The sequence below is a fragment of the Pezoporus flaviventris genome, unplaced genomic scaffold (assembly GCF_033815535.1).
Source record: "Pezoporus flaviventris isolate CSIRO_AGI_PZ_B2104156 unplaced genomic scaffold, CSIRO_AGI_Pfla_v1 ptg000090l, whole genome shotgun sequence".
Lineage (NCBI taxonomy): Eukaryota > Metazoa > Chordata > Aves > Psittaciformes > Psittacidae > Pezoporus > Pezoporus flaviventris.
This window is the reverse complement of record NW_026892638.1, coordinates 4,268,059-4,286,385: the sequence shown is the minus strand read 5'-3', so window position 1 is coordinate 4,286,385 and position 18,327 is coordinate 4,268,059. Positions and strand designations below refer to the sequence as shown.

Genomic DNA, 18,327 nt, shown 5'->3' with positions numbered 1-18,327 from the left:
GAATTACTTTTGCATAGGAAGCTGAGTTGAAAAGAGATGATAAAAAAATCAGGTCTGAAGAGGAAAGTAAACAGGAGAATATGAGCCTATTGGACGACCTTGTGTCCTTTTACAATCTGGATAACATTCCAGGTAAAAAGAACCTCAGCTTTTCACCTCAGTTCTCTCTGTTGAGAGCACTAGGCTTTCTGTGCTGAAATGGACAGGGTAGTTTAATGGGAAAAGTGCTATGTCATTATGTGGAAAGAGGTGAAAGCAGGAACTGAAATTGCACGTGCAGACTTAGTTCTTTGTTGCCTTAAGTTTTGAGTGCTTGACCTTGTGGTGTTGATGCTCTTTTAATGTAGTTTTTTTTATGTGTCTCTGTAGTATAGCCAGCATCAGACAGAGGAAGCTTTGCTGCTGATTCGTTGTAGAGTGCCTGTAGTAAAATACAATGTAAATGTATTAACTTGTATATAGTTTCTTTAAAATAAATTATGCTTTTATTAGAGGTCCACTGTTTTAACAAAAAAAAAATTAGAGTGCAGAAGTTAATATCATGGCTTTAATATCCTTGGGAAATATGAGGCAGAGTTTGTGGGAAGACAGCTGGCATCAATTCTAAGAGATTGCTTAGTTAATCATAAGACCTGTAAGGGAGGTTTTGTTTGTTGAGAACTATCACAGGTTTGTTCCGATTCTGATAAGGACTTCCAGGTACTGCTGCAATCTGGATGTTTAATGATAAGAATAACCCTGAAGGTTGCACTGAGAACCTGGTAAGTAGGTCACAAGATGTAGCTGCCAGTGGAACATGCAGTTTGTCCTCACACCTGTGTTATCCACACTACACGGTCTCATGTGTTCTTTCTTGATATAATGTGTGGTTTCATGTTAAACCACTGCCAGAAGCTGTAATGGTAAGTTTTTCACTGCCAGTTAGTATCTCTGAGGAGAATTGGGCAGAATTATTCAAGTTCTTGCAGAGCTTGGCTCTTTTCTAGCACTGGAGCAGTGATCCAGAAGGAGGAGAAGGGAATGTAACATGCAATGTTTTGCATTTCACTGGGTCCAGCTTCTTGGTTGACCCTGTCCTGTCCCTCCCTTGCTGTGACCTCTGTCATCATCCCCTTGCTTGTGGGGATGCAGTAAGTTGGTGCCTACACAACGTTTTACTTCTCATCTGTTGATATCTCTCTGACTGAAAACTGCTGGTAGGGAACCTGCAGGCATCACCAATACACACACAAAAAAATAGGTGTTGGCTCATTAAAATACTTTCTTTCTCTGTCCTCAGTCACACTCTGAGACCATGCTGGCTCATTCTATTTAGAGATATTAACCTGTTCTTTGGTTTAAAAAGATGCTCTTAGGGACTGTAAGAACACTGCTACCCGCTGTGTTTCTGAATGTCACACAGGGTTTGGGGTGATCCCTGAGAATGAGGGGTAAGAGGGAATTATGCCTCAGTCTGCCACCCCTGGGAAAAGCATGTGAAGCTTCTAGCCATGCCCAATGCTCTACACCGTGGAAAGGAGGTGAGGTGCACCTCTCCCAGACACTTGTAGTGTCAAAGCCGCAGTGCCAGCATCTTTGGGGTTCAGCTGCAGGGCTGTCTGTCTTGGGCCCCCTCTGCTCCTCAACTTACTGAGTGCCCTCCTCTGGTTAGAAACAGAAGGGCATCTTTTACCACATTCTTGCTTATTTCTTATTTTACTGTTTCTGCTTCTCTCACAGCTCTTTGAAAGAACAGTTGAATAACCAGGTGGTTTTCCCATCTTTCCTTTGTGTTCTGGGGAGAGGTTCTTTTGCAAAACAGTTCACGCATTATGTATGGCATTATAATGCAGTGTACTGCATGCCAGAATATTGAACATGGTTAATTTTCATAAGCCTTGCAATTTTTCTGCAGAACAGGCCTGTTCATTTCTCTAATTATGTTAATACTAATTGTAAATAGTTGCAGCCATTTCAAAACCTGAATTCAGAGTTCTGGTTTGAAAAGGAATATTGCAAAAGCTCACCCATAGAGGGAAGCAGAAGACTGTCTTTACAGCAGCCTTAACTACAGACTGCTTTTTAGAAATTATCTGTGCTTCAGTTGAAGCCAGCAAAGAACATCTGTTGTCTTAATTATAGCTCCTATTTCTAAGAAGTGTATTCTGTAGCAGATGAGAAAAGTGCCTGACAGCTCATAATTTATAAAGTTACGGCAGTCTAATCTGATAGAATATTATGTACAAAATTCCTTCTCTGTACAGACAGTATCACTTCCCTTTCAACAGATAATAGAAACAGGACTTCATGAAACATTAATAAGTGTGAAACATGATTAGGAGCCAGTATTAAAATTATTAAACTATTATAAAGGAATATAGTACTTGCACTATGTTGCTTGGTGATTTTATTTTTCTGCTTATGTGTGCAGCTAAGCTTCCTTAAAGCCAGACACTGTCTTCTTTTTTTTCTTTGTTTTTCTGTCCGCGCTTTCATTTTGTCTTACCTAGAGGAATTGTTTGTTGATTAAGGCAGCAGCTCTGTGACAAAGATTCATTTTTGTGTCAGTGAACAGTAAAGAGACCCAGATTTCTTTTCAGAGAATTGGTACATTAGAAAGTCTGACTTTCTATACCAAGTAAAAGCTTTATTCTGTCTCGTTCTGCCATCTGGATGATTTTCTTTGCCTGGACTTCTTTCTCTTCTGTTCCATAGTTGTTGCCCCTTATTCTGCTTAGCCCTGAGAGTGCAGGTGGTGCAACTTTATAAACAGGGTTGAAGAGAGGAATTAGTTCTCTGGGCCCCCTAAACTTCCTGCATACTCACTGTGCACATGGTATTTTATCAATCAGATCATTGCCTGCATATATGTGGTGATAACCCTGGAAAGAATCTAGGCAAAGTATTTGACTTATCTCAGTTACAGGATTGATTTAGACAGACAACTATGTCTTTTTTAACATATGTGAAGCCAGAATAAAATGAAGTAACATTCAATTTATATTCTAACCCTCCTAGATGCAGTGGATTGGACTATAAATGGCACAATCAGAACATACGTACGCATTTGTCCTCCTGGAAAATGTTGCGCCTATCCTTATTAAGTGCCACATATGTTAAAACAAGTTGTGTACATGCTTCTACGAAGTCAGATTGGAATGCCCTGTTTCAAGCTTATATGCAATGTTGTCAGTACCTACCTCACTCAGAGGATTCTGGAGATGCTTTGTGTTTCGGGTGATACACTGGGACTGTCTGGACTTCAGAAGGTCATGCTGGTGAGAACTTCTGCTGGTCATCCTTTGGAATAAGCCCCTTGGAAAAGTTCTTATCATTCTCTGTTACTGGTGTAGGATCACAGCAGAAGTATAGATGCTTTAAAGAGCTATATGAAGCGTATTAACCGAGTACTGTTTATCCCTTAAGGTCAGATGTTGTCATTGAGATGCCCTAGGAATAATGTTTTGCTTTATCCAGGTGTTTCTCCATTGAAGATGAAGGGAAAAGAGTGACAGCTGGTGTGATAAACCATTTTTTTCAGTACAGATCTGTATTTCCTTCTGTGGCTAAAATCAGCAGTGTACTATTAACAGAGAACATCTGAATGCAGTTGTCACTTTGTCCTCTGGTTCATATCCAACACCTGCTGACCAGTGGAAGAAACAGGCTCTGCTGGCCACATAGAATTGAAGGATTTTAGAATTGGCAGCATTTCCATCCAGCTTCCCAGTTACACTCCAGTCACGTTAAGGTCACCAGCAGGCATCGTTTCCTTATTCCTTTTCATAGCTCTGGGGTCATTCATATCTCAGGAAATCTTGACTCACAGCCATTTTTCTGCCTCCATAAAAATGAGCTTCTTGTGAGCCCAAAAGGTGATAGTGTTGGTGGGCCAGAACACTTATTTTTCTAGTGCTGGTATAGTCTTCACATCTTCTCATTTCTCCTGGATCTAGTCTCCTCTGGCTGCCAAGGCTTCTGTGGTATTCTGAGTCCACAGTCTGCCTGATTGACGACATCTCATAAAAATAAAAGGCAAGTAATAGTAGACAGATTTATTAAGCCACTTGCAATGATGTGTCAGATTCACTGAACCTTAAATCTCTTTCATATTTTTCCATGAACAGTGTAGTCTTTTAAAATCTTTCTAATGTAACCAGTACTGGAGAAGGTGGTTGAGCCTGAACAGCTCTTCCTCCCGCTGTTTTCAGTGATGCTTCTGTTGCCAAACTAAATCTTCTAAGGGTAGAAGGGTCTGAGGAGCGATATTTTTCTCTTCTAGCATTTGCAGATTAATTTACTATTTCAGTCCTTGATTTGAGACATACTATGACATCAGTTTCTTTGTCATTGCTCTCACCTTCTTGTCTTTCATCCTTGCCCAGTGAAAACCTTTTGCTAATAGCAGTTGGGTAGTTCTGAACACTGTTCTTCTGATAAATGCTATTAGGCTCTTCAAAATTACAAATGCAAGGGCAACGGTTCTCAAATCTAAGAGTGAATTACTCTCTGGTATTTATTTGCAATACCAGACTTATCTTCTGTCTTGGTCTGGCATTAAACCTGAAGCACAGACCTCAATGGAAACTTTCTCTGTAGGGTCTGGGTTTTTTTTTTTTACACTTTCACACTGCTCTGCTGAAAGTCTCTGTATGAACTTGCTGCTTCATAAGGCTATAAAGAAACATACACAGGGCCATGGAATGACCTTTCACTAAAAGCTAGGATTTTGTGTCAGTAAGAGTCGTTTCACTCACCTGGGTTGTGAGACCTCTGTGGCCTTTCTTCCCAGCTGATGGAAGCAGGTGCTGAGAGGGTATCTGGCCCAACTGCCACTGCAGGGCCCTGCTGTCACCCATGGGGAGGCACCTCCTGGTGCTTCCCAGTGTGACAGGATCTGAACTCATGTTTCCACAGGCCTGTCTTTGATGTGTTCGCACTGCAGTCTCCTGAAGCACTTCTGTCTCTGCTCTGGGGGTCTCTAGCAGTCAGCACAGAGGAGCATGAGGGACTGCCTCAATTCATGCTGCCTTACAGGCAGGAAAGCCAAACTGCCCTTGTTACCAATGCACCTTCACTTGAAGCTGACACTGTATGTAATGACAAATGATTAAATTCAGCCATTAGGGATCCTTACTAAAATTCAGATTCTATTTTAAGTAAGATGGGTGAGAATAGAGCAACATTTTTTGAATTCGTTTCTCATATCTAGTAGAGTACACAACTGCTGACATAACAGGATTTCACTAAAGAAGGCAAGCTCCAAATTTCCTGGAGTTTTGAATGGCAAGCATCGACACATGGAACTTTGTGGACACCTCTTCATTGTCCACAGTTTGTGATGCATTGTGTACTGATGGTGCCACTGGCAAAAGTATTTTAGGTACTCAATCAGCCATTGTTTCAGTATAGTTTGCTGGCTAATCCTGTTGGAGGCATTGTCACAACTTGCTTGACAATGACCCTAACCACTGTGTTTCTTCTGTGTTAATTCATGTGCTTATGTTTATTATAGTTAATTCCAGTGCTGGTTAAACCATTCACATTTGGACATGCTGTATGACTTTCAAACAAGGATATGTGTAAATCTATGAATACATAATTCACTATGCTAGAGAATCCAGTTGCATGTATAAAGAGTAAATCTGCATACACATAAGCCAGTTGTGATCATCCTAAGACCTGAGCTCTCAAATATTAGGCTTTATGCAGAACTGTGTTGTCACTGAATGCAATATGTATGTGCAAACATAATGTAATTTCTGAACAAAAGAAGAACATGCACGGAGTAATCTTGACTCAAAGCTAAATTCCAGTTATGATACTATATAGTTCCTGTAAAATATTTAGAAATCAAACTGCTTTCTGTGGTATGTATTGTTACATTTTAAGTTGGGGGGGGGGGGTGGGGTGTTTTGTTTTTTTTTTTTTTTGGGGGGGAGGTTGGTTTGAGGAATTTTTTTGTTTGGTGGGTTTGCTTTTTTTTTCATTTTCATTTTAATATTCATATTCATTCTGCTTCTAGCAGTAATGAAACATTTGGCTCAGAAGCCTCAGAAGCCAAATGCCAGTTTTAAGTTTCTGCTTGTCGTTGCCAGGTACTAACTCTAAAGTATCTCTTCTTACTGAGAACCCTTCCAGAAGGTGCAGCTGTGTGCTGGTTTCATCTTGCACTTTGTGGCTCTGTTGGCAACCTTTGAACATAGTATGCTCCTGTCTCTCACACACTGCCATTGCCTTAGCACTGTTCAGGCCTGTCTGTGTCAGGGAGAGGGAAGAGTTCATGATTGAAGCAAACCCTGGCTTGTGGTTCATCTCACTGGTTTTCACTGTGTCAAGGTAAAAATAAAGCCAGTGAAAAATTCAGCTTTTATCATGTGTCATCAGAAGCTTCCTTACTATCTGGAGACCCACTACCAGACTTGTGACTAGAAAGAAGACACGAAAACTGTGTTAAAGCTTTTCAGAACCGTAATATTTTGGAGAGTGTGGAATTTGAGAAAAATTACAGCAATTCGGGGGAAAAATGATTGCTTTACATGAAAAACTGATGCTGGATTTTAGCAAAGGGATCTACAAAGTTGCTCAGCTTATTAGGAGTGGATTTGGTTCACCAAACCTCCGTGCTATACTGCAGCATGCTTCAAAGCAAAAGATGTTTTTGAAATCAGGTAATAAATGCAGGTTGCATGTGAGCTTTTTTCACTTCTCTTTTATTAAAACTGATGTATCTGAAAAGTTTTCCTTTCCCTCTGTAGATCTTAAGATGCATGCTGAGTTTTATTCTGGAACACCTTATCTAGAATCAGGAGTTCTTCAAGGATAACTTGTATTCTGCCTCTGAGTGTCAAAGTGGGTGTTTTTTTTCCAAAATTAGGTGTAGTTTTGTTTGGTTTAGCCTCTGCCATTTGCTCATTTTGAAATTGAAGGGCACTGTTCCAAAATTGGGCTGTCTTCTGTGTAAGTGTTCTAAACTGGCTTCAGCTCTGTAAGTACTGCTAAGTCTTTTGTTTCCTGACGGATATGTGTTTCGTGGGGCCTTTAACTGAAGATAATTTTCTATTTTGTGCAAAATTTGGGAAGTTTAAAGTACAAATCAGTACGATGCTGTGAGTTAATTATATTGGAGATGGCGCAATAAGTAGGAAATCCTAGAACAGGTGGGAGGTTAAGTGATTTTAATTTGTTAATGTCATCTCCTACATGCTCATGGAGGGAGTGTTTTTTTCAGTGTTGCTGAGTGCTGTAACTGTGTGAATTAGATGCATTCTTCTGTTACTGCTGTGTTGAAGATAACTGCAGGCTTTATACCTGCCATCATCTGTTTGTATATGTTTGTGTCTTTTTGCTGTAGAGCTTATATTCACCAGTGTATGCATAGTATTAAAAGAGAGGTGAATATCATGTGGTTTTAGCCAAATACACGAGTAATTTACAGTTTATGTATTTGTGGCATAAATTGTTACTATTTTAAAGGCTTTCTTCATATCTAAAATTTCAGCAGTCTCTTTGGTAGCTAGAAACTCATAATTTTCGAGAAAAGGAACTTGATATATGGAGGAAGAGACACCAGAAATCCCATAAACTCCTAAAATTTTAATATTTTTCAGATTGCATATTTTAGGGTAGCAGAGGAGTGATGGAAATCTTCCTTTTAACCAGTGTGCCGTTGGCTTTACATACTGTATGTTCTGTAGTCGTTAGAGGTTTTGCGTGAAAAAAAAAGGTAAATGCATAGCTTCCAAAAGCCTTTCACTAAGTTGATTATTGATCCAAGAACACTGTACAATGAAGAGATTCTGTAACAGATTGTGATACAAACCTAGTTTATAAGCTAAGATCCTGCTTAAAGTGTACACAAAAAGAATAGAGCATCAGGATAGTTGCCGTAGGAGGCAGTCTTTGTTTAGGTAATCTAGGTAACGTCTACATCCACCTCATTCCTTATGTCCCACAGAGACAAACCAGTTTCTGTAGAGTCTTTTTTCACCCTTCAAGGGCTTCTTCCCATGAACTGAACCTGACATTGCGCTCTCCTTTTTGCTTTGCTTGGACTCCATCCCTTTTGTAGAAAATCAAAATTTAGTGTGAAATAGAATTATTTTTCTAAATACACCTTGTTTATAGGTCTCTTGCCATCATTTCAAGGCACAGTTTGGTTAATGTGAGAAAGCATGGTTCTCTTTGCTTTCAGTAGCCTTAAAGGACTATCCCTGACCTGCCTAGCTTTCACCCAAAATGTTTCAAATGCCTGTTGCATTTTACTTCTGTCCTCTGTCTCTGTTTCTCCTTGTGTCTCCTTTCTTTCCTCAGCTTCAGTTTAGACTGTTGCTGCATGCTGCCTCTAGCTGGAAGTATGAGGTGAGCGTCTTTGTTCAGAGGTGACGCAATTTCATTGCTGTTATGCAAGAGGGAGAATGGTACTTAATGTAACTAGCAACCTAAGGGAGCAGAAAGTTACTTTCATACGTAAAAATATGTAAACTCTGTTCTTAAAACCTGTTCTTCCTCTGCTTCCATATAAGGGATGCATTTTATGCCCTTAGCATTTTGTGAGTCTGTTACTATCTCATAATTCTAGCTTTTAATCGGAGCGTTATACTAAGTCAGCTATCTGACAAAACTTTGGAGTTTATTATGTCTACTCGTTTGCATTTTTCAGCTACCTAGGGTGCCACCAAGGAAGGAAGTACTGTGGTTTTTAACAGAATCTACCCTCTAAAAAGCTAAGCAGACAACCCTTAGTTACAGTGCTGTCTTTTATTGCTCTATCATGTCAGTCTAGTATCATGTTTTCCTTCATTTTGTCCAGAACTGGTAATATAACTAGTATGTAGTCATCTTACTTATTCTTTCTGAGTGCAGATGCGGTATTAGAACTTTTTTGATCCCCAGGAATTTATCTGATTTTTCACAAGTCATTAAAAAATAATATAATCTGGTCAGAGATCTGCTTAGGCAACTCTTTAGGGACTCCTGGATGCTCATTTTCTGGGCCTCCAAAGTTAAACTGTTATGACTAACACATGTTTTTCAGTTTGAATGAACTAGAAAGTATTTCATCATTGTAAGTGTAAGTAGTGATAGGACAAGGGGTAATGTCGTTAAAGTGAAAGAAGGTAGATTTAGATCAGGTATTAGGAGGCAATTCTTCCCTGTGAGGGTGGTGAGGCACTGGCACAGGGTGCGCAGAGAAGCTGTGGCTGCCCCATCTCCGGCAGTGTTCAAGGCCAAGTTGTATGGGGCTTTGAGCAACCTGGCCTAGTGGAAGGTGTCCCTGCCTGTTGCAGTGGGCCTGGAACCAGATAATTTTAATGTCCCTTCCAACCAAAACCTTTCTGTTATTATTGTAGCATCATTCTTCTTTTTGCAAGGGGCATGTCTCAGTCTCCCAGTATGCACCGCTTCCATTGCTAGTTTGTAAATAATTGTTATTTATTGTCTTTCATTTCTCTCCTCAGTTTTCTTCATGTCCAGACTTCTTCTGTGTGTTCCTTGCTGTCTTACCAATTTTTAATTTTTGCATCTTTAAAAAGTTATATATTTTTTTGCTTCCAAAATAGGGTGAATTCTGAGCCAAAAATTTCTTTTTCTCAGTTTTGGTACATTTAATTTTTGGCTATCTCAAAGGTTTTCATTAAAAACTCTCCACTCATATTTAGCTGTTGTAGTTTTTAGTTTTGGTTTGTTGGTTTTTTTATTTCTTAATTATCCTTATTTTTTTTCCAGTTTCAGTCTTTTAGGAATAAAGTATGTGCATTTATGTATGTATGTATACATATGCATGCAGGCATACTTGTGCATGTGTGTTTAAGGATTGCTGTCTACTTGTCCATGGTGAGTTTGATTCGGCAGGGATCACCATCGCTTAGGCAACTGGCAACTTTTACTTCAGTGATTAAGCTTTGTTTATCAATCATAATCCATCAATCTATGCTAGATGTTTCTGGCAGTAGTTTAATAATATCTTTATGTAAACGGTCTTTCTTTCGAGGAGTTAAACAGGACTGCTCTAAAACTTTTGAATTACTCTTTTGGCAAAAATAGTGCATTGAGAGTAGAACATCCCTCACATCACAAAGCTAGAACATTCCTTTATGCAGTGTGTTCTCTTTGTGAAATGAGTGGCTTGCGTGAAAGCTGACTTTGTATAAAATCTGTATGCAGGTTTGTTTGAATCTGCAAAATGTCCCTTTCTGATTATGCTGCTGTTGATTCCTAACCAGTCATTGTAAAAGAAAGTTCTTGCTTTACGTGAAGCACAACACTATTAATAGTAGCATGCTTGGAAATTGAAAGGAAACAGAAGTTACTGAACTTTTGTAAGAGTGTGAAATACAGGTCTTTTTAAGTCTGTTTTACCCAGGGGATCAGCAATTCCCAGATGGTGATGTGTTTAGCTCCCTCATCTGGTGCACACTGGGTGTAAACGTTTCAGACCAAAAGACTTCCCTTCCTTGCACTGTATTTCTGCCCATCCATACATTGCAAACTTTCATTATGTTTTCTTTTCCTAGGCAATATGGAGAGTGATTCTAGGACTGACTGAGATCCCTAAAAGAATATACTATAAAAATGGAATTGTCATATTTAGTCAGCTTTCTAATTATTTGTGGAATGTTCTTGTTTAGGCCAGTGGGATGTTTGGTCCGTTCTTAAAAATTACCTGGTTGCATTATGTGTCATGACTTTCCTAAACAGAAGTTGCATTCATCTGTAACTTGGCTTATATCTGTTCTTTTACAGCTTTTTCACTTCCAGATCTTACAGAACAGTTTGCACCTCCTGATGTTGCTCCACCGATTCTTATCAAGATAGTGGAGACCATTGAAAAGAAAGGTATGCTGAAGAGCAATTTACCAAGATTTTTTTTTTTTACTTATTTGAGCCGAGACTGCAGAACTAGATCCAGAGCTGGCATTTCCCCTTTCTAGAGCTGCTAACGCAGCTTGACAGACATGGAATAATCTCATTTAAGGTTTCTGCTCAGTGGAGGCTACTTGGACTATCTTCCTTGTTTTCACTGAAGTAGTGAAGTTGTAACAGTATCTTTCACATGAAAACACTGTACTGGTGTATTCTATTCAGGTGGATTATCAGACATACTTCTCTCATACACAGTGGTGTGACACTCGCCTTATGTACACAGTGACGTTATGGTTCTGTGGATAATCAAAAATGACTTGTTACCTGTCCTGTAGAAGGGGCTGTGTGTGTCTGTTGACTCATAGGGTGCCAGAAGTCATGCTTGTAACGTAGAAGCCTCATTTAAATCTTTGAACCTGTTAGGATGTGTCAGAACTTTTGTCATGTCCTTGTCCCATTCCTGTGGGGTGGCCTAACTCAAATTATTCACTTCTTACCCAACTAAAAGACCTGGTGTTTCCAGCGGGCATGCAGAATGTCAAGGAAGATCTGGCTCCCATGTTTCCCCTGCAAGCTGTTTTTTTCCCTTAGTCTTGGCTTTCTGCAGTCAGCCTGTGGAGAGTTGTACAGAATATGTGGGACTGCTGGCAACTCTGATTTTCCTTGTCCAGCTCTTCCTGCAGACAGCAATTTGCATGTACAAAGAGGTGTCTTACAGCCTTAAAAAGCAATCACATTCCATGTGTGGTAGGTGGATGCTAGTGGGAGAATGTTGCTATTTATGCTGTAGGCACTTATTGAAGAAAACAGAAATATGTTGTATCATGGCAACAGTCACTGGAATATTAATGTATCCCATCAATTTTGTTTTGAAGGTCTGGAGTGCTCAACTTTGTATGGAACACAAGGTTCAAGCAGCTCAGCAGAATTAAGACAAATTCTTGAATGTGGTAAGTATAGTTCTCTTCCTTAAAGCACTAGTTAGAATTTGTGGTCAGACTGTTTCTCTCTTCTTTGCTCCCCTACTCTGCTTACATACATGTGCTGGCTGGGAATAATATAATATTAAAAAGGTAAGTAAAAAATATTTGTAACTTTTACACTTAGTATGAAACATCTTTCAGTTTTACAGGGTTTCTTTTTTTCATGGTTTCACTGCATTTTTTTTCTAAGAATAATTACTTTAATCATTTCTTGGTCACTTGCTTGTTCAAGGACTGACAATCTAGCTATACAGAGAAAAACAAGATGTTTTATCAGAAGCAAGATAAAGATACAGTATTCCTGTAAGGCTGCAGGTTATTATTTTGAAAACAAATGTCCATTTGTTTGCATACAGTTCTCTGTGTGCATTTTTTTGGTCCAGCAGGTGGGGAGGCAGTAGATGCACATTCCATGCCTGCTACAGAGATAATACTGGAAGGCAAAGAGAATTTAATTGATGTAGCTGCAGTAGGCTGGATTCTCAGGTTTGGGGCAGTAAAATGCAGCTACACCGCTAACACCCTACACCCATTCAAGTTTCCCAAAATATATTTCCTTCTCTTTTTTGGACTCTTTATTTCTACTTCAGGCCAGAATATACTGGCATGGCAACGTTGTCACAGTATAACAGATTGGGAGTTGATGTAGAAGTGCTTGATCACACCTTTGCAAGCTGGGTCGCAGTGTCAGGTGTGAGCTTCCACTTACAGAAGAAAGCACAAAAATACAAAATGAAACTGGTTATGTGCCATGTTGCTAAAGGGACACAAAGAAGGCAGATTCAAACTGTGAATTAGCTCTCTTTATTTTTAGTAATTGCAATTATTAACAAAATGAAAAACGGCTGATAATAGGAGTTGTCTGTTCCTTCAAATCAAAAGAACATCCTCTCCTGATGGTGGTGGGAGTGAAGTAAGTATATGAGTGCAAGCAGGGAGAGGAGATGTGCATGCGATGCTAGCAACCTAAGCTGTATTTTTAGTATTGCAATTTCTCAGTCCAATTAAATCCAGATTTTCTATGGCACCAGTATGGATGTATCTCTTAATTTATCTGAATCCCTTTTTAAATCTCTAAACTGAGGTGTACCTTTATGGAAGGTTCATCTCCTGAGATCAAGAACATGTTTACATGTGTTTTTATTTAGAATGTAATTACATTTGGCAAAATGAAACAGGACTTTACTCTTTAATAACAGTGTATCTTTATGGGTTCCCTTTAAGATATCATCGGAATCTTCCAGGACAGAGCTGGTGCAGTGTGTGGGTGTCCAAATGTATGGATAAAGACAGATCTCATCTCCTCTGCCTATTGTCTTTAATTAGCAGAGCACTAATTCAGAGTGCAAAGTTAGCTTGGGTCTCAAAGTTGTGAACTGCATTAGGGTGCTATTCTGCTTGTGGATAAAATGTTCCCCATATTAACTGGATAACTGCCCATTAGCTTCAATACAGTATTATCTAGGCAGTGGCAATCCCAGGCAAAGCTACAGGTTGGGCAGAGAAGCGATTGAGAGCAGCCCTGGAGAGAAGGACTTGGGGGTGTTGGTCTTAACATGAGAAACTTAACATGAGCCAGCTTCAGTGTGCACTTGCAACCCAGAAAGCCAACTGTATCCTGGGCTGCATCAAAAGGAGTGTGACCAGCAGGTTGAGAGAGGTGGTCCTGTCCATCTCCTCTGCTCTTGTGAGACCCCACTTGGAGTATTGTGTGCAGTTCTGGTGTCCCGAATATAAGAAGGACATGGAACTGTTGGAACAAGTCCAGAGGAGGGCCATGAGGATGATCAGGGGACTGGAGCACCTGCCGTATGAAGACAGGCTGAGAAAGCTGGGACTGTTCAGCTTGGAGGAGAGAAGGCTGTGTGGAGACCTCATAGCAGCCTTCCAGTATCTGAAGGGGGCTTACAAGGATGCTGGAGAAGACTCCTCATTAGGGACTATAGGACAAGGGTTAATGGGTTTAAACTGAAACAGGGGAAGTTCAGGTCAGATACAAGAAAGAAGTTCTTTACTGTGAGGGTGGTGAGGTGATGGAACCGGTTGCCCAAAGAATTGGTAAATGCTCCATCCCTGGCAGTGTTCAAGGCCAGATTGGACAGAGCCTTGGGTGTCATGCTACAGGGTGAGATTGGAGTTAGATGCTCTAAAAATCCTTTCCAACCCAAACTATTCTATGATTCTATGATTTTGATGCATAATTGCTGTTGTACAATTCATGCCCACACTGCAATTTTTTATCATGTGAGCTATAACTGTTTTTTTTTTATCGTGCAAATTCCTTGGTGTCTGATAAAATTGAGCTCCTACTGCAAGCTTTCCTTTGGGGAAACCCGAAATGAGGTAGAGTAGCACTGAGTTTTTCACTACCCCCTCTTGGCTACCTGTTTTTCACAGTGTAAGTAGACAAACCGCATATCTGATTCCTGTACCTCTCTGTCAAATCTGGATCAAACTGGCCAAATAGATTCAGCAGTTACTTTACAAGGGACTTGGCTAGCCTAAAAAAGTTGGTCAGCATTAATACCTCTAAATTCTTGTACCAAATGTATCTTTCTGTAAACATTTAGGAGTTTACTGCACAAGAGTTTGTTTTAAGGTGAACCCTAATCTTGCTTGCCCTAAGTAAGCATTCGTGTCTTTTCCTATTTTTATTTGTGCTGCTGATATTCCTTGCTCCAGCACTAACAAGTAGTTCTTTATGCGACACTCCCAAGTATTAGCCCAAGTCATAACCATCCTGGAAGGGTATCAGGTTTTACAAGATAAATATTAACGGTTGCATAACACACCAAGCACCAAGTTCTGCACGTGTATATTTGTTTTGACTTGCTCACATGAATATTTACAGACTTGGAGCCCCAAGTTGTTAATCAAACTTCCAGTTGTAATAGAGGTAGCTGTCAGTAGAGAAGCTGCATTTGCCCAAACCCTTGATTAATACTTACTTCACACACAGAGTATTTACAGGTAAAACAGAGAGCTGTTAAAAATATTCTGATGTTCCATAGCATTGCCAACATGCAGCAAAGTCACTGACTACGGTTATTCTGAGTTCAGCTCTGTGCCGTATGTGACAGAAGGCCACACATAGCTGTCGAAACCATTTGGTTCATCAGATGTCAAAGGGCTGGCCATGCTGTTGAGCACTGTGTTCTTCATCTCAGAAATGTTTCTTGGTGTCTTGCACTCTTTCTTGTAATTTGTTCCCCATAAACCAGATAGAAGTTAGCAGCTTTGGATTGGTATAATATCATGAGTTTGTGTATTTTTTACAGTTCCTAATGTTTAAAAAGTATGTTGCTCTTTCCCTCTAGATGCTTCTTCACTGGATTTAGAGACATTTGATGTGCACACTTTATCAGATGCTCTCAAGAGGTATCTTCTGGACCTGCCAAATCCCATCATTCCAGCAGCTGTTTACAGTGACATGATTTCTGTAGCTCAAGGTATGATTATCACATCATTTCAAATGTCAGGCAAAAAAGCTGTTATTAGGATTCTGAATAGCCAGTGGTCTAGCTGTCACCCACAGAACAAGGAAGATTCTGCACAACCTGGCAGCATTTCAGAAAACATATATACCTTCACCATTTTTAATAAAAGTTGTTTCAATTCAGATGTAGACATGCATTATTTAGTTACCTAAGTAAACATAATGGAAAATATATGGGATAACACAGTTCATTTTAGTAAGTAGAATGACTATAGAAAAACTGGGGTGAAAAATCAAGGACTTATCTGTATGCAGAAAGCTAATTTTTAACTTTTTATCAGTGCTGACAAAGTAAATGTATTAGAGGTCATGACATTCTGCAGTATGTTGGAAGTTGCAGCTTATGAAGTAAGAAATACATACATGTAAGATTCATCATCTGCAGTGGTCATTTCAAGCAAGTACAGGTTACAGGCTTTCAGCTTGTGGACCAAATAGTCTGTTATGTATCTCAGGACAGGATATTGTTACTGGTAACCTTCAAAGTCACAACAGCACCTGTGAGACTTATCTAGTGCATCTCAGAATTACCCAATCATGTGTGACACTAAACATAAGGCAGACTTCTACCAGTACACTGTGAACACATTGTGGTTTTTACCAAAATGCGTATCTGTTTCCATTTGACTTTTAAATGCTTGTTCTTTTCTCTTGCCTGAGCCATTTCACTTTTTTCAAAAGGAGAAAGAAGTCTTACTGCACTAATGAAGGACAGAATTTTTTTTTTTTTCCTCTAAAATTGATGCTTCTAAAGAAGTCATATGTAGTTTCATTTTACTTGTTGAATGTTCCTGTGCTGATATTAAGAGCCTTTTATCTGTTTGCTTGCAGAAGTGCAGAGCTCAGAAGAGTATGCTCAGTTGCTGAAGAAACTCATCAGATCTCCAAATTTACCTCCCCAGTATTGGCTCACACTCCAGTATTTGCTCAAACATTTCCTCAGAGTTTGTCAAGCCTCCAGCAAAAATCTTTTGAATGCAAGGTCTCTGGCTGAAATTTTCAGCCCTCTGCTTTTCAAATTTCAGATAGCAAGGTACGTGGGTCATCTGTATTCTATTTTGTACTGTACATATGGGTTAGTTTTACATAAGGGTAAGTTCAATGAATTAATTTCCTGACCTTCTAATGTGGAGGGCACTTCTGTAAATTTTTCCAATTTCCTTTTTTCTTACAATTTTAACAAACATTGGCAATTTTTTGTAGTTCTTACTGCTTAAACCATCTTTTTCAGCTCTGATAATACTGAATATCACATAAAAATCCTAGAGGTTTTAATCACAAGTGAATGGAATGAGAGACAGCCTGTACCAGGTAAAAACTATTTTTAATTTAAAAAGTTATATACCATTGTTTTCTTAAATATAAAATTCAACCTAAGGACAGTAAATGCTCATCATTTTTTCTTTTTTAATAAAAATCTCCAGGTTTCAATCAGATATTTGATAGGAGGAAGGCAGAGTTGCTGACTCTTTACAAAGGAAATTGTTAACTCAACACTTCATAGGTTAGTTTAAAGTAAGTCCTTTTACAGCTTATTAACAGAGAATATCCAAAAAAAAAGTATAGGGTGATGGGGAACAGAAAATTGGGCAGGCTGTGGCTTTCCCACCTCTCTATTCAAAGTACAAGGTAAAGTTCATGGCAGTAGGATTTGTAGAGATGCTTAAGATTTGAAGAGCTAGAGCACAGCAGCAGTAAAATGCCTTATTTCTCCTGTTTATAGGTGGGTGCATTGTATAATCGCCTTCCTCAGCTACTGAAGACAAGTTTAAAATGGCTAACATTTTTGTTCCTACTGCTGTGAAATGGAAGGCTTTTTCAGCCTTGCCAGCTGTAGTATTTAGGAACCTTTCCCTAGTGTTTTGTATCCATCTGTTTTAAGCTACTTTATACCTATTTGGTTTATTCAATTTTTGTCAAAATAGTTAAGCAGGCATTTCCAGAACCACTGTGTATTTTTCTTCTTCATGTTTCATAGCAGCCAGGAGAGGCCAAACTTGTATGGACACTAATTGTCCTTTTTTACCAAGAATCAGCAAATAACTGCTAATTGTTAAAGAATTCTTGTCTTTGTCACCTGCTACAAGCCTGAAAAGGCAAAATACATTGTTGAATCCTCTACTCTTCTAAGGAGCTTGCAGGTAGCATTTTTTAAATTACATGTTTGCAACTGCCTTAGAGTGTATACATTTATATGGCTAGAGGCAATGGTTGGGAGATTACAAAGGTAAAGTCAGCAGTGAGAGTTTCTTGAGTTTCAAAGTGATGAGTTTCTTAAGTTGACCTTAAGAGATCACTTGGTTGCATATCTTCCTGAGTTGCTTCATGTGAGGGAAGTATAAAAGTGAAAGACGTTGGTGTTAGAACTGCTAAAAAGGGCTCTTGAGAGTATCATTAGGGCACTTGAAGAATGTGGCTCTATCCATCAGATTTATGGGGTTTGACTCTTACTAGAACATTTGTACATCTACTAAGCTGAAAAAAACCCTCAGATAGAAATTTTCAAGCTTTGTAGTTCTATGGTTAGCTATCCACTGCTCTTTAAAACACTTGAATGATTTTCAAAAGTTGAGTCCTGTTAGAATGTTACATAAGTTCGCAGGATTAGAACATAAGTCTGATTTTCACACCAAAATTACTCAATGACCAATCATTTGAAGTGCTCTTGTTTTTATAGTCCTCATAGAAGACTGTATCTTTCAAAATTACCATCCTCAAGATTATTGTTTGTAGGGGCTTGAGTTTCCATAAAAATTGTTTAGAGACACTGTAATAAAAGGAAGATTCCTGGAAGAGATAACTTACTTGTCATATAAGTGTTCTGAGAATTAAAATCTGTAATAGAATTTTAGAAGTGCAGAAGTTAAGAGGTTTTAAGTAGAAAGAATCTTGTTGAAAATAATGAAATGACAAGTAAGTGGTAACCCAGAAGCCAATCCTGCCTGGTTTCTTCTATTTTTCACAGGCTGGAGTGATAGCTTCTACTTCTGTTATTCTCAAGCC

General features: G+C 39.1%; 1 protein-coding gene across 2 annotated transcripts in view; it reads left to right on the top strand.

Annotated features, from left to right (window-relative positions):
- Positions 1 to 18,327, top strand: part of PIK3R1 (phosphoinositide-3-kinase regulatory subunit 1) — a 51,773-nt gene that overhangs the window by 17,431 nt on the left and 16,015 nt on the right. The window contains exons 1-6 of one of the 2 annotated variants that reach the window (XM_061475771.1): positions 6,209 to 6,650; positions 10,726 to 10,818; positions 11,721 to 11,795; positions 15,146 to 15,277; positions 16,156 to 16,357; positions 16,556 to 16,635. In XM_061475771.1, coding sequence (XP_061331755.1) covers positions 6,506 to 6,650; positions 10,726 to 10,818; positions 11,721 to 11,795; positions 15,146 to 15,277; positions 16,156 to 16,357; positions 16,556 to 16,635 — 727 coding nt within the window. In that variant the 5' untranslated portion in view covers positions 6,209 to 6,505. Of the gene's footprint in view, positions 1 to 6,208; positions 6,651 to 10,725; positions 10,819 to 11,720; positions 11,796 to 15,145; positions 15,278 to 16,155; positions 16,358 to 16,555; positions 16,636 to 18,327 lie in introns of those variants that run through there. The other variant, XM_061475770.1, reaches the window with a different exon arrangement.